Source organism: Myripristis murdjan, chromosome 14 (genome assembly GCF_902150065.1).
Source record: "Myripristis murdjan chromosome 14, fMyrMur1.1, whole genome shotgun sequence".
Classification (NCBI taxonomy): domain Eukaryota; kingdom Metazoa; phylum Chordata; class Actinopteri; order Holocentriformes; family Holocentridae; genus Myripristis; species Myripristis murdjan.
In genome coordinates this window covers 29,736,646-29,752,516 of record NC_043993.1, presented here as the reverse complement: position 1 = coordinate 29,752,516, position 15,871 = coordinate 29,736,646, and the positions used below count along the sequence as shown (strand labels likewise).

Here is a 15,871-nt window from a genome sequence, read left to right as displayed (position 1 = left end):
ATTCCCCGAGGCTTTTCCATGGTTGGGATCCGGCTCCGCTCGCCCACCCCAAAGCCAGCCGGATGGTTGTGACAGTGAGTCATACGGTTGAGCCAGTTGTTGGATTTGGAAGATGTGACGTGGGTTTTTACACAAGCGCTCGTGACCTGATGAAAAGGGCTTGGCTCGTTCCAAGCATGACGCAAGCCTCTTGTTTTTGTTGGCCGCGTCGAGATGTAATTTAAAGCGTGATGAGGTGAGGGCAAAGTTCAAGTGCAGTTCCAGTTTGCACTGCAGCTGCCAAACGTTGGAAGTTTACTTTCTGATTCAGAGGGTTTATGCTATACTTACACTGTTGTTTGGCTACATTTGTCTTTGACACTCTCAGGAGTGAGATAAAGGGCTTATCTGTTTGCTTTGACTGGCAATAGATCAGCACACTTATTTACAGTGGATTAGGATTTTGTTGAGTTATTACAACATGATTAGTTGGCTATTTAAGTGGATTACGTGTTGGAAATACAGATTGCGTTTCATTTTAACATACTTATAAAGTTGAGTTCCCTGTGGACAATGTTTATACTACCATGATGACTGTACATTGAATTTCTGGTTTATAGTTTGTCACCTTCTTGCAAACAAAAACATCCAAAAAGAAATCTTTCAATTGACCTGAGAGTCGATGGTGGATGAAAATTCTCCTTGCACTACAAACATGACGCGAGACAGAGCTTGTGTTTCGATAAAAGAAGCATTTTCCTGAATTAACAAGAGTCTCAAACTGGCAATAATATTCACATGTGCTTTGTCACTATAATGCATGCACGCACACACACACACCCGTAGCCATATCATCCATCACAGACCTAACCTCTTCCTGAGAATACACCCATATCAGTCAGTTATCAGCTTATCAGCAGTGATAATGTCCTTCCAACACACTTCCTGTCAGTGGTTGGAGGGGAGGCACAATACCTGGTTTTGGCACCGAGTTGGTCATGGACTGCGGCACTTTATCATTTATGAGCTCCACACACTCGCTGGGAAAAAAGCCAACCTGGACGGGGAAAGGGAGGGAGAGAGAGGGAGAGAGGGCGGGGTGGGAAGAAGGACAATCACCTTTAGGTAATAAAAGTGAAGATTGAAAGAACAGCGACACTGTGGCAACACACTTCTTTCTCTCTCTCTCTCTTTGTGAGCTGTGAAATCCACATATCAGGGGTCCTGTATATCATGACTTGCTCTGGAGCTTGTTTGCAGACTATGATGTCACTGGCACACGGGTGTCGGGGGTCATGCTACTTTGGTATGGGAACCCACCTGAAAACAACGGCATTGTTTGCTACATTTTCTGTATCGCCACCTTGAAGGGACAAAAGCTCATGCTAGACTGTTGTTTATAGATTTCTCGTCAGCTTTTAACACTATCCAGCCACATCTTTTAGCAGACAAGCTAATACACCTTTTTAATTTGGATCTTAATCTTGTGGGCTGGATACTGGACTTCTTGACTGTCAGGTCTCAGTGTGTGAGGGTGAATGGCTCTTTCTCCAACCAGCTGCAGTCCTCTACTGGGTCTCCTCAAGGCTGCTGTCTCTCTCCTCTACTTTATAAATTGTATACTAATGACTGCCGTAGCAATCATTCCAACAGACATATTATCAAATTTGCGGATGATTCGGTGATTGAGCTACAACACGGACCTGTGGTTGATGATTTTGTTTCTTGATCTGCAGTTGAATGTGTCTAAAACTAAAGATATGCTAATCAGCTTTGGAAAGGCCCCTCATAGTCCTGTACTCACCAACATCAGTGGCACTGAGATTGAACTTGTGGACAGCTATAAATATCTTGGAGTGGTTCTTGATAAGAAACTCTGTTTTGACCCTCATGTCGCTGTCACAACAAAAAAAAAAGTTCAACAACGTCTTTATTTTCTGAGGAAAATTAGCTCTTTTAATGTGTCCTCAGAGACGATGACTCTATTCCACAGAAGTTTTATTGAATCTGTTTTAACATTTTGTATCATTGCCTGGTTTGGGAACTTGACTGTAGCCAACAAAAATAGGCTTGGTAGCCTTATTAATGTGGCCAGTAGGATTTCTGGGAGGAGGCAAGCCCATCTTATAGACCTTTATAAAAGGCAGGTGACTAAAAAGGCCACTTCCATCCAGGAGTGCTTAGATCCCCCCCTTCAGACCTGTTACCTTCAGGTCGGAGGTTAAGGGTGCCTCCTGTCAGGACAAATAGATACAGGGTTTCATTTGTTCCTGCTGCTATTATAATGTTAAATAATGTTAAATAGTGGGGTGTAGTATTGACTGCTTCACGTTTTGATTGAACCTTGTGTCTGAACGTACTCTTATAATTACTCTGCCCACTACGTGCTGTTGTTCTTAACAGTGGTTGATTGTTGTGTATATTTATGTGTACTGGATGTTTTTTTATGTGTATTGGACTTCCTGGCTGCAAATCAATTTCCCAATAGGGACAATAAAGATAACCTTGAACCTTGAGGGCGCTTGGCAATGAATGGTGTTTGCACATGTATGTCAGCTTGTGTGTCATTTTATCAGAGGCATTTCATCTGTTGAAATACACAAAAAATTGATGGTAAACAGCGCTCGAGCGTATTGCTGAAAGTGCGTCAAGGCACATGTCATGCCCTCTGTCTCGACGGTTGAACTGGCATCCTGATCATCTGACGGTAAAGTTGACTGACGGCGCGCTGACATTTTTGGTCAGCTCGCATCACGGCTGAACCAAGAACGCCCACGCGAGCATGAAAGGTGAAACCGTACTATGAGACCAAAAGCTCCTCAGTAGAAGGAGAAGGTTCCCCCAACACACTTGCTGACATCTGTGCCTGTTTCCTGCCTCCTCCTCTCCTCTTGGCTCTGGTTTTCCCTCCTTCTGCTCCTCCTATGTCTCCACACCGCTGGCAGCTGACTGGCATGCATCGAGTGTGGTTCCTCCATTCTGCACACACAGTCAGTTGCTGCCCTATGGCAACTGGCAAAAACACACACCACCTCTGGCAGCACTGACAAGCTGACAGACTGTCTGAACTGACTGCCCCCTAATGGACAGAACTGGCACCGCAGCTGCTTCTGAATGTCACTGCACACTATGATTTGCGAGTCGTGATCTGCTCTCTAGCGCATGCCTCAAGTGTGAGCCTGTGTCTGCCTTGGCTGTGATTCTCACAGGAGCAGATCTGATGCGTCTAACAGCGATGTGTCCTGGCTGCAGGCGATTTAAAGGCGCACAGTGAACATCTACCAATTGGAAAGGAGCATATTAATGACTACACATGTTCAGAAAGAGCCAGGGCAGTGGTCTCAGCTTCTCTAAGATATAATGGTACTGATCATTAAAAGCCCGAGCATCACTGCTCAGTGCTTCCCTGCCAGCGGGCCTGAATGAGAGGACTTCTCCTTGCAGGCAGAGAGCCAAAACACACAAGAAGAGAGGGCAATATGGTGTGAGGGTGGCGTGTTGGCCGTAAACCCATGGTGGCCAGAAACCCACCGGGGTCACTGCAGAGGTCAGAGGAGGTTCAGCCAGACTCGAGGCACAAACCGGGCTTTGTTGCTGCACTCAAAAAAGCTATTGAACGAAGCTTATGGACTCCAAAGAGAAGCGTTCGGCTTGAGGCTGAAAATCTAAGTTGTTTAAGTGAGAGATAATATTGACTTGACTTGATTAAACTCAACAGAACTGTGCATTTGTGCAGTTTTAAAAGATCCCCCTTTTGCTTCATGTCATTATTCTTGTTATTTTTTTTTTTTTGGCTCTAAACAGAAACACACTCAGAGACACTCCTCTGCTCCATTTAACACTAGTGCTCCACTTTATCTGTCATCACTGACATCCATTTGAACACTAGATGGGGAAAACAGGCGCTTAATTTAATATCTTGTTTTATCACAGCTTCCAAGATGCTCTCTAATCACATAAAACAATGCGTTATGAAAGTAGTTTAACATTTTTACACTGATTCAAGTTGAAGCTAAATGAGAAATGCTGCAAGCAATTAAAATATTACATTAGACTAGAGGATGCTGTGAGCTGGCATCAGCAAAATTTGATGAATTTCCTCAATAGCCTATGCTTCAGTGTATTCTTTATTGGATTATATCAAAGTGAATATATGTATATGAATCAGTTCAGAGGTATAGAGGAGATACACACCCCAGCAATCTGCTACACTGCAAAAACGCAAAATCTTACCAAGATTATTTGTCTTATTTCAAGTCAAAAATGTCTTATTTCTAGTCAAAATATCTCATTACACTTAAAATAAGACATGATCACCTCAGAAGTAAATTGTTTTTAGACAATTGTCACTTGTTTCAAGTGAAAATTTACTTGAAACAAGTGAAAATTTGCTTATTTCATTGGCAAAATTTGCCAGTGGAAAAAGTGAAAATTCACTTGAAATAAGTGAAAATTAGCTAGAAACAAGAAACAATTTTTGCCAAAGAAACAAGCAAATTTTCACTTGTTTCAAGCAAATTTTCACTTGAAACAAGAGACAATTGTCTAAAAACAAGTTACTTCTGAGGTGATCATGTCTTATTTTAAGTGTAATGAGATATTTTAACTAGCAATAAGACATTTTTGACTTGAAATAAGACAAATAATCTTGGTAAGATTTTGAGTTTTTGCAGTGTAAACCGGTTTGGATAACAGAAAGAGGACTTGGATCTCATTTTGTCTTTGAGAGAACTAAGTATTTGATATTTGCTTTACAAAATAACATTCTCTCGCTATCCTCATAAGTGAAGTAGAAATCTTATAAAAACTTTTACAGCATGGGAGCGAGAGGTAGAGAAAGCAAAAATACGTGTGTGTGTGTGTGTGTGTGTGTGTGTGTGTGTGTTTGTGTGTGTCTTTAGCCCCCAGGCTGAAAGCTATTTTCTGAGCCACTCACCTGAAAGCCATGCTTGCCCCTCCACCATGTGGTGTCTTCTTTGGGGGGCATGTCAATCACTGACACAATATCACCAACCTGCAGGGAGGCAGACAGAGGAGAGGAACAAAGTTAAATATGCACAGAATTACCCCTCTTCCTCTTCTGAATACAAGAAATCAGAGATCACTAAATTTGCAGTCACTGTGCAGCACAGCTTTCGCTTACACTCGCGAAAGCAGAATTTAGGCAAGCGCTCCCCGAGTGCTTAGCGCTTCATCAACTCCAGAAATTGTCCAAGCGATGTGATTTGTCAAGACTTCAGCTGAACACGTCTAAACACTGATCTGTTCAGCCGCTGAGTTTGCTCACAGTGGATCTGTGCATTGGAAATGACAGCTTTATTGCCCCTGCAGTTCTCCCTTTCCTCCTCACTGTTTCTAAAATCCAGCGCTATGAAATCTTAATGTAGCAAGGGATAACCAAAGGAAGTAGCTGTTGAGGGATTTTGATAGAAAGAATGGATGGTGAATTTTAATGGAACCCCCTGTTTATTGGTAGACAGACAGAGAGCTTGTGTGTGTGTGTGTGTGTGTGTGTGTGTGTGTGTAAACTGTTGATGTCTGTCACCTCGAAGGACAGCTCGTCGGCGGCCTGGGCAATGTAGCGCTTGATGACGTGGGCGGCAGCGATGGCTGGCACATTGATGGAGGACTCCTCATGGACCAACAGATGATTCCCCTTATTGTCAACCTGGCACACACACACACACACACACACACACACACACACATACACACACATACACACACACACACACACACACACACACACACACACACACACACACACACACACACACACACACACACACACACACCTCTTACATGTCATATCAACAGTGGCAGCCACTGGCTGACAAATGATTAGTTTTGAGAGTAGAAAAGAAGAGTGCGGCACCTCTCCTATTTTACACAGCACAGGGAATTTCACGAATTGAATTTTCAAAGAAAGAGTAGAATAGACTTACTGAAAGCAACCTGATTATGTGAAAGTAATACTTCCACCTTTTGGCAAATAAGCTCTTAGATCTACTTATAGTTATACGGCATAAGGATCACCACATAAGGTTAAGCTGGTTTTAGATTTTTTTTTGTGTTACTTATCAAAGGTAGAAGACAGAGGAGCCTTACCTCCATCCATGTGAGGGCAGGCCCACAGTTGATCTGGTTGTCAGCGATGGCTGAGAGCCGGGAGAGGTAAGCCAATAACATCTGGGAAACCGACTAGGAGGGAGGAAACGCACCAACCACATAGAAAGTCAATCCATTTAGGCCTGGATTAATCCGATGCTAAAGCACTGAATATTAACCCTCCATTATGTAACAGGGAATTTCAGCCAAGCAATTTGATTTGGTCAAAGACGCCTTCCAACTGCGCTGATAATTGCCATCCAGCATTACTAGCTAATTTTGCTCAGCATTAGCCGGATGACCTTTACAGCGATGACTTCATGTGACTTAATTTTCTCGTTTCAATTTTCTCGTTGAGACAATCCTCATGTTTGAGCTGATGCTGGCACTAAAGTGTAAGCGAGACGACCGGGCAGCGTGCAAAGTCCGGCTATTGTTCAGTTTGGTTCAACCTGGTGTTAAATCACCTGTATAAACTCTGTGACCTGCTGGTGTGGAGGTGTGGGTGTCAAATACAGCCCCACACTATTCTCACTGCTGGCAGTTGAAATCTAAGCAAATTTTCTCTGGAACAATTAATCCTATAAACATAGCTTCTGGAGAGTGACTGAAAGGTACAATTGTGTGCTACAGGCAGCCTTGTAAAACCATTATTGTCCTGAAACTGCCCCTGCATCTACAACTTAATAACAAAACCGGTTTTACCAGTTTGGTCTGGTCCCTGTGTATTCCACTCGAGCGCCTAAGCCCCCATAGATGGCTCATTCTCATATGGCCTGTATCCTCCGCACAACGGGGGCTAACAAGACGTGACCATTTGTGTTTGCACGGCTTGGAGATCTTACCTCTGATTGATCCGTCAGACTGTCAAATCGAGGCAGCTCGGGCAGCTGCGAGAAGCGTCGGTCGTAGATGCAGAGGTGCAAGTGCTTATCCAAGACGCGGAAATCCTCATAGCTGCGTTTCACAATCCAGCTTCGACCCTACGGAAAGGAGGACAAAAACAAATGATGCGTGTATCCAGCAAAGAGGAGTCAGTAAATGAAGAAAAGCACACACGATATGCTAATGCTCAGATGAATAATCATGTCACTGACTGGCAACATATACAAAACTGGATACACTGCCATTTGAACGACAGCAGGGTGCATCCCTGTGTTGGCTTGATTGTGGCAACAGATGAAATGTCATGGGGTCACCAAAATCAACAGAGTTCTTCCTCTAGAGCTCATGAATGTGCACAGAAAATCTGAAAAGATTCAAATGAACAGAAAATCTGAAAAGATTCAAATGAACAGAGAGTTTGAAAAGATTCAGATGAGCAGTAAATGAGCTTCTGCATTCACAGCCAGGATCTGCAGCAAATCCACAATATCCCTGATGTTTGGGGATACAATGACTGAGACCTAACAACTGGTATATTTAACCGTACCATACTACGGTTAAAATGTAAATTTGTACATTGTACACACCTTGTTTGTTTAATCTGACTGAATGTGACCCAGCTGGACTGTCACAGTGGTTTAGGAGTGATTAAGTAGGGGAGATTGATTTCAAATGGATATGATCTGCATTAAAGAGAGACAAGTCCAGTGGAAATATAAGGGAAGTGGACATCTTAATGTGGCTTGCAGCAGGGCACCTGTACCTCAGCAGTGACTTAAAGGGACAAAAAAAAAATAAGATTCGCGCCTCACAGCACAAAATGACCATAATATATCTGCCGCGGCCTGACAGGGCTGTTAATCAGTGACAAGGACAAAACGACACCTTCCCAAGGTGCTGGGATCTCCAGCCTCCAAAACTCTCTGCCTGGCCTGTACGCCGCTTTAGGACAATAACCATCCCACCCAAATGGAGAGTCAAAAAACCGGTCTTGAAGTTGGAGACACGCTGATGGTGCCTAATGCAAAGCGAGCTGCCATACTGTGTTCTCAGCGCGCTTATGAAAATGGCAAGGACTTCCTCCAACTCTCCAACCCCAAACTGAGCCATCTCGTCCGCCGTCGTTGGACAGAGACAGAAATAAACAAATATGTCATCCCAAGCAGCGTGATCTGAGATATGGCAACACTGCCCATCGTTGATTGGGAAATTACACGCCTGAATTATGCCAAATTCTTTGGATACGGAACGGAGTAAATACATCGTTCCAAGTGTGGTATCAACAAACCGATCGTGTTTTCTAATCATAGAGAATAAAACAACTTTAACCACGTCTCAAGCCAAATATCTCTGGCCATCATCACCACAACAAAAAAAAAATCATATTTACAAAGACCGGGTGCTGGGTTCAGAGGTCACGCGCATGTGATTTATTTGTGATAACGCCGTCTCGACTAGGGTGACCCCTTACTCCACCCAATTTGTGGTTCTGCCCTCTAAATTTATCTGTGGCCATCTCAGTACATGGTCCTTGAACAAACCACAGCATGCTTGAGCTGTAGCAAACATGTGACTAAAAATGTCAAGGTCACACACTGACACCAAGAATTTTATTGCCAGCACTTCGACTTTGCAGGCAGCATTTAAAAAAAAAAAAAAAAAAAAAAAAAAAAAACGAGTGGCCTGCCTTTGTATCTGCATAAAGACAAGTCCACTAAAACCCACACTGCTGCGAATCCTCTATTATTCCCTCTTTCTCTTGTATTGTCGCCTCTGTTTTTCTCCCAGAAGACTTTCTCTTGTTTTTATCCCTCAAATGTAATGGCACTGTCTCCAAAAAAAAAAGAAAGAAAGAAAGAAAGAAAAAAAATTCAAGGCTCCCATGGACTTGTACGCTTTGTTTATGAAGACATTCCCAGTATCAAAGCACTTCAGTGGCTTACTCAGCCCTTCCTAGTATAATGTGGTGATTAAATGCCAACAGTGCAAGTGCAAACCAAGAGAATTTTGCCCTCTCTCCGCCACATTAAATGCAACTTAGCTTTAAAAAAAAAAAAAAAAAAAAAATCATCTTCAAGTTATTCCATGGATTTGTTGTTTCTTTTTCATCTCGTAAGAAAGGCTTCCAAAACCTCAAAAACCCAAACTGAGAGAAACTAGTGGTGGAAAAAATGTCTCTTGCTTTGATTTGGCCTAGAAAGATCCGTCTGTACTGGGGCCAGGACTTGTGCGACTGGGACTGCAGTGCACCACTCAGCCCACTGATTCTAGTGCTGTTTCAAAGAAGCACTGGCTGGGAGAGACACCGCGGGGAGGGCTCTGTGGGCTCGGGGAACACTTTATGCTTTCCTGCCCCACTTTTAGATGGTGCTTCCAGCGCCCCCCCCCCCCCCACTTCTTTCTGGGTCTATGGAACTGAACCAAGCTCACTGTGCTGCACTACTTTCTCTGTTTTATACTCTCGTCTAAGTGTAGGTCTCGAGGCCAAGCCTTTGCCAGGGTTTACATTTTTTTTTTTTTTTTTTTCATTTAATGTAACTGGTATAGATTTAGCTCTTGTGCGACGGCTGGAAGGAGCTGGAATTTCCAAGTACAGAGGCGCATACTTCAACGAGACTGCCAAGGTCATGCAAATGCAATATGATCTGCGGAGGAAAACGCATGAAACCAGAATCAAAGATGTCAACTGGAGGAGGAGTGCTGGGGTAAAACTTCTGGACGGCTGGTGTGCATTTTGTGCTGCCCCGAGGCGATGGCTAATTTTCAGGCCTACAAAGTGTCTTGCGAAACTTGGCGCTGTGACGTAAAGAGAGATCATTTGTCCTTTATTTTTTTACTGCAAAATCCCTCATGTCAAGAGCTGATTTTGAGGATTTTTGTACTTTGTAGCGGTGCGTTTTTGACGAAACTCTCACAATTAAATTAAGCGAGGAATTCACAACCAGCTGGAAACGAAGACCATGGAAAACAGCACAGTGCCAGACAAAGGGAACACTCTGCACCACTTTGTTCCATAAACTCTTTACCAACATTAACACTGAGCAGGATTGGGGGAAAAAAAAACAAAAAAAAAAAACTAATGTTTGGTGCCATCAGTAACCACTGAATTAGTGACTAAAAGTTTCAACAATTCAACATGGAAACATTTGACAGGGAAACACTAAGGCCCCTGGGGGATTGGAGAGAGATGACCATTGTACTACACAGCCACCCAAGTTCCATTAAGCAAGGTAATTAAACCCCACAAACCTCCAGAGAGCATTCAAGCCTTTATAAATGACATTTAATACCAAACTATTCCACCCTCCTGTTGAGAATCGCTCACCCATCCTGACATTTGTGCATCATTCCTCTTACTTTACTGTTCCCACATAACTCGGATTTTTGAAATAACAAGAAAAGACGTCTCAGAAATGTCTAAATTTACGGCGGCGCTCTGCTCACAGGGAGGAGTGAGCTGTGCGCTGTTGCAGGTTTCACCGAGGCATCACTTGGGGGATGGTAGTTGCTTTTGACAAGTTTTAAGAGAAAGGTTCGGTGCATGAGTAGGTTTATACTAATATCAGGGTGCGAGTGTGTGCTTGAAGAACAGTCTGACCCTGTGTGGGAGTTTGTATGCAATTATATAAGTGCATACATGCTTGTGGGAGGTTACGTATATATATCTGCGGCTGGGTATCACTGCATCCTCGAACGGGAAGGACAAAGGGTTCCTCTGTCTTACCTGGCAGTAGATTTGAACCAAGTACACCAGCTCCTTGGACTCATAGCCGTTTCGCGTCACTTCACACTGTTCATCCCCGAGGGACAGCTGCAAGAAAAAGAAAAGAAAAAGGGTGCAGAGCATTAGATTAACAATGCTTCATGTTACAGATTTGCCAAGTCATTTCAGGACAAGGGCTCCAGTCAGATGCTCGGGGTTGGGACTTCGTCTTAGCTCGCACGTCTAGTTTAGTTTCGCTCACAACAGAAGCAGCGTGAGCGAAAAACGAAAAATATTCAGCGTCCCGGACAACCTCCACGGACTTTATTCTTATCAGAGTCGAGTGCAGAAGACAACTCCAGACACGAACAAGCCGATGTTTGCTTAAATGTTCCCTCTCAAATCTCATAATAACCTCGTCTCTGGTATCAAAAATGTTTTACAAAACACTCAAAATCTCAAAACTTTTCTCATACTTACATAACTTACAAAGACAGACACGGTAGGTCTGAAATGAAAAAACAGGCCGTTCCTAACCACAGAGAACTTTGCTTCTATATGTGGAGGACACAAAATAACCTGAAAGCAAAGAGTTTAAGTGCCAGATTCAAACACAGATCATCAAAAACAACAGGTAAAAAAGCCATTACAGTTATGAGCCAACAGGTTGGGCTGTGCTGATGGAGATGATGAATGTGATGATCAGTGTTCTCAGCCATATGTTTATGTAGTGTAGACTGCCACACTGTTTTATTGTTTATCTTTTGTTTGTTACTTTCTTGGCCTCGCATTTATTCTGCTGGACCGGTGCCTCAGTGTCTTTGTTATTGTTGTGACTCAGTCCCACTGTCTTTGTGCTGCACAATCAATTGCCCTTGGAGGCAATTTAGATATAGATATAGACACAGAAACACGGTCCATTCAAATGAAGCACCTGAAAAGAAACGGATATTTTATAAGGGGAATGATCATGCTCCTGAGCTCCCAGCGCAACGGCACTGACCACCCACACCTCAATGAAATATAAATGAGTGGAGGATGAGGCTGGGTGCCGCGGTACAGCTAACATCTGCTACCGGTCCACAATGGAGCAATTAAGAGAGCAGCTGTGGACTGAAACAAGCTAAAGTGCACTGGAGAGGATGCTGATGTTCACTTTGCGACTGCCTCCTCTTGAAAACAGGACTATTTCGTGGGTTTAGTAAAAACGGGACAGGATCTGGTCCTCATTTGGAATGTTTTCTCTGTCGAAAACAATCACTAAGGGCTACATCTTTACGGGAAAATGACTGAAAATGAAGGCAAAACGGATGATTTAAATTCTCTGCAAATGCTCATCATAAGCACTTGTTATAATCAAAACTACTATGCCATCAAGCTGATGGTTGTCTTTTTCTTTTTGCACCATTGAAAACAATACAATCGAGGCAAACCAGTTCTTACCAGTTTTAGTGTTCATTTGGTGTGTGTTTTTACCCAAAGCTCCCCTGGGTGTCATGAGTGGACCGAACCCTGGCTACTTACTGAGCTACTGAAAACCCACCTCATTTACCCATTCCTTTTTTTTTATTGCTGTATAAAAAAGGTATTGTCTACGTCATCTCGCCATGCGGGGTGAAGTCTGGTGAAAATGTAGTGGAGTGGAGAGTGTCTTCAGTCAGAGAACAATGGTTATACTGTAGAAGACCAATTTGAGTGCAGCTGAAACTCCACAACAACCCTGGCAGTGCCGACACTCTGCATCCATGACTCCCTCTGCTTCTCAATGGTCCTGTTTTTGTCTCAGTTATCACCTCTTCCTCTCTGCTTCTCTCACCCCGATGTGGATTATCCTGGTTTACAAAGTGTGTGTTTATTTTATAATTCTATTTGGTTTAGCTTGTAGCTTAAATCCACTATAGGAAAATACACCTTCTGCTCACAAGATGGAGACCATACAAAGAGAGACTGAAGGTATTTGTGTGCTTTCAATGTCCACTAAATAGACATTGTCTAAACAATGACATGGTGCCAGTGAGGGGAGAAAAACACATGGGAGTGTTTTAGCTCCCATTCAAGTTGGCTTGATTTAAAGAGGGCCATTAACGGAGGAGCAGGGGTAAACAGAGTCTCAGTGCAAGGCAATGTCCGATTCTGTGGCTGTGCGGCCCTTCACAGACTCAAACTAATAGGGGAGCAAATGACCTAATTCGTTCTCTCGCTCAGTACCAGCACTGAGCAACCAGGAGAGGTTTTGTGCTCACAGCACTCCTAAAAGCCATTGTCTTCTCAGAGCAGCCAGCAGAAGCAATAAAAACAAACTTTAAATGCAAGCCCAAAGAGGTGGACACATTCGAGCAGAGTGCAAAAATGCTTTGTCCCACGTCTCTGGGAGAGTTTGAGAGTTAAGACTCTTGTTTCAGAAATAAAACAGAAGCTGCTGTATAACCAGAGTGACTGAGGATGAACAGAGTTGCTGATTTGCTCGACTGGAATCCCCGTCGTCGCACTATTTTTAGACATCATGCAAAACAAAGACAACCCTTTGCAGTCTCTAAATTATGGGTAGGTTCAATGGCCTAGAACACAGATAAAAGTGCAGCTGCAAAATTCTAAATTTGATTTTTGCTGTTTTATTATAACAAAGAGTTCTGGCTGGATGAAAGCAAAAAGCAAAGACTTGATAGATGGTGTTCCTCATTTGTTGGACCTTCAGCTCCCACGAGTAACAGCAAATAGCAGTGCTTAATACACTCATCCTCTGCAACTTCTTATGCAAGCAGCGTATCCCTGCAAGTCATTTACAATTACAAGGGCCAAGAACACTAAAGCAGTCTAGAGATGAAAATGGCATGTGCAAGTGTCAAAGTAATTGATTCATTTTTACTCACACAATGACTGATACTGGGTCAAAAGTAAAAATTATGTTGGAACTATCACTTACATTAAAAAAGAATGCATGCTTAAGGTCTAAATTAGGCAAAGTGTTAAATAAAAAAGTTAGTAGTAGTTCATAAGGAAGTCAACAGGGACTCTCCCTATTTCTAATTAAATATAAAACAAGTAGTGAGCAACAAATATGCAAACATATATGCACACACTGTGAAACAACAGAACTTAAGTGTAAATATTAATTTAGCCATATCCAGTTACCTTTGCAATTCCAAACACAGGACTATAAGCTAGATCTTGAACATAACCACCAGAGGGTGACATGACTGCCCCCTCTTTTTCTACAGAGACAGAGTTCATGCTGTACACTAATGAACTATTAACCTCGGTGGCCCACCCCTCAGAGAGCCGAGAGGGAGCAGCTCCAGCTCCGCTCATTTGACACAGAAAGCAGGAATGCACATTTCCCATCTCCCTTTGCAAAGGGAAATCTTTAGAGATGACTGGCTACATGTCCAAATCCTCAATTGTCAACATCTGTTCATGGAGCTTTCAAGAATTAAAGATGGTATTTCTGAATAGCCAAGCTAGCGAGGACGCCTAATGCAAGTTGGCTCCCAGCTGCACAATTACAGAACTGTACACCAAGCATCTGCAGCCAAGTAAGTAACCCTGGGTGAGGCTAAAGCCGGCAGAAACATTATTTTCACTCATATAGAGGATGGCAAATTCAAAGATCAGCATCCGCTTCCAATGACAATTTAACGAAGTACCAAGCCAGCAAGTGGTTTTGCTTTGACCCTGTAGTTTTTCCAAATTGCTACCCATGATGAAACCAAACATTTTTCATTCATTTGTGCATGTCAAACGGAGTGGCATGCAAAACAGGTTCTTCTTGTTAAACGTACTATTCCAGGACCTGTCACAGCAACGCCTGAGAGGTCGCTGCGATCTGGACAGTCCGGGGCGATCTTTTCACAAACTGCACAGGGTCTGTTTTCGCTGGGAGAATAACTGTCAGAATAATGAAATCTCTGCCTTCCAAAAAGAGTAAAACCTTTCTAAATATGTCAATGCAAACACGCAATTATGGATGAAATGTTCAAACCTTGGTGTATTCTGGTGAAGATGGTGGACACAGCTGTACTTTGATTAGGCTTAGCAGCAGCCAGGACTGTCTGCCTAGCCTCCAGCAAACTGGGTGATATCCTTGCTATTTATGTTCAGCTTGACTTACTTTTCACTCTGGATTAAGTCAACTGAGCACCTACTTCATAAATCAGTATAGGGTGCTTTCCTGGGCTATATATATATATATATAAAAAAATCTCACAGTCAGCTCTGCTTGCAGCACTTTGAAGCACAAACAAAAGCAACTTGATAAAGTGTGGATAATCTAATTGGCTCATCAGAAGCTGCGCCCAGAGTTTGCCCACTGGACAGCTGCACAGATCGAGGTGAGGCAGAGCCACCACAGGTTTCATTACACACTGACTGAGATATACCAAGAATAGATGCTTCAGCAGCACTGCACAGTGCTGCTTAAAGACGGAAAGAGAGCGCTTAACCAAGCATGTTACAAAAAAAATATTTTCAACAATGAATCCACCACAAGACTGGCGAGTGAGGCGATGAAAACAAGCGGGAATCAGAGTGGTCCAGTTTAAGCGGTGGTGCCTGATCTCCATAACTTCAAGCTGTACGGGGTCACATCAGTAAGGCGGTAGATCATTTCATCCTGCTTTTCCAGGGCCTGAGCCAGACTGCTGGTCACACACAGTAACGAGGTATGCTGGTAAGAGGATGAGTGTTTTAGGTTGGTTGGTTAATCGTAGATCAGTCATAGATCTGTCCATGCATTAACTCATGCTACTGCAGTGGTACAGGGCAGGGATTATGCTTTGGATGCTTTAGTGAAATATTTCAAAGATGTTACCAGTCAAGTAAGATCCACTGGTCACAAACTTCACTGTAATGACATTAAATCAGTCTCTGACCAAAAAGTGGTCTATGATTATGCTAATTCGCTTCAGTACTGACCGAATACTGGATGGTGACACTGAGGGCTTAACCTCACAAATTTATATTTTTCTAAAATACAACCTCGACCTTTAACCCTAAAAGAGAAACAGCAAGCCATCAGTCTGTCATTAACATATTTTAATGAGAAATGCACGATTCGTTATTTTGATATAACACTTAATTTCTTTCACAGCCCAAAAACTTAGGTTATTATTAAACAACATTTCAGCCGCTGACAGGGTCAAGAGTTACTCATCCCATGTTCCCAGACAATAAATTTGCTTTTTGCACCAATAAAACATC

At 42.9% G+C, this 15,871-nt stretch overlaps 1 protein-coding gene across 4 annotated transcripts in view; it reads right to left on the bottom strand.

The window, feature by feature from the left end:
- The window catches only part of arhgap32b (Rho GTPase activating protein 32b), a 127,610-nt gene that overhangs the window by 30,996 nt on the left and 80,743 nt on the right, over window positions 1-15,871 (bottom strand). For all 4 annotated transcript variants that reach the window (XM_030068578.1, XM_030068580.1, XM_030068579.1 and 1 more), the window contains 6 exons: window positions 10,697-10,783; window positions 6,933-7,070; window positions 6,088-6,180; window positions 5,525-5,647; window positions 4,916-4,993; window positions 955-1,036 (listed from right to left, as the gene is read on the bottom strand). In XM_030068578.1, the coding sequence (XP_029924438.1) occupies window positions 955-1,036; window positions 4,916-4,993; window positions 5,525-5,647; window positions 6,088-6,180; window positions 6,933-7,070; window positions 10,697-10,783 (601 nt within the window). The remainder of the gene's footprint in view (window positions 1-954; window positions 1,037-4,915; window positions 4,994-5,524; window positions 5,648-6,087; window positions 6,181-6,932; window positions 7,071-10,696; window positions 10,784-15,871) is intronic.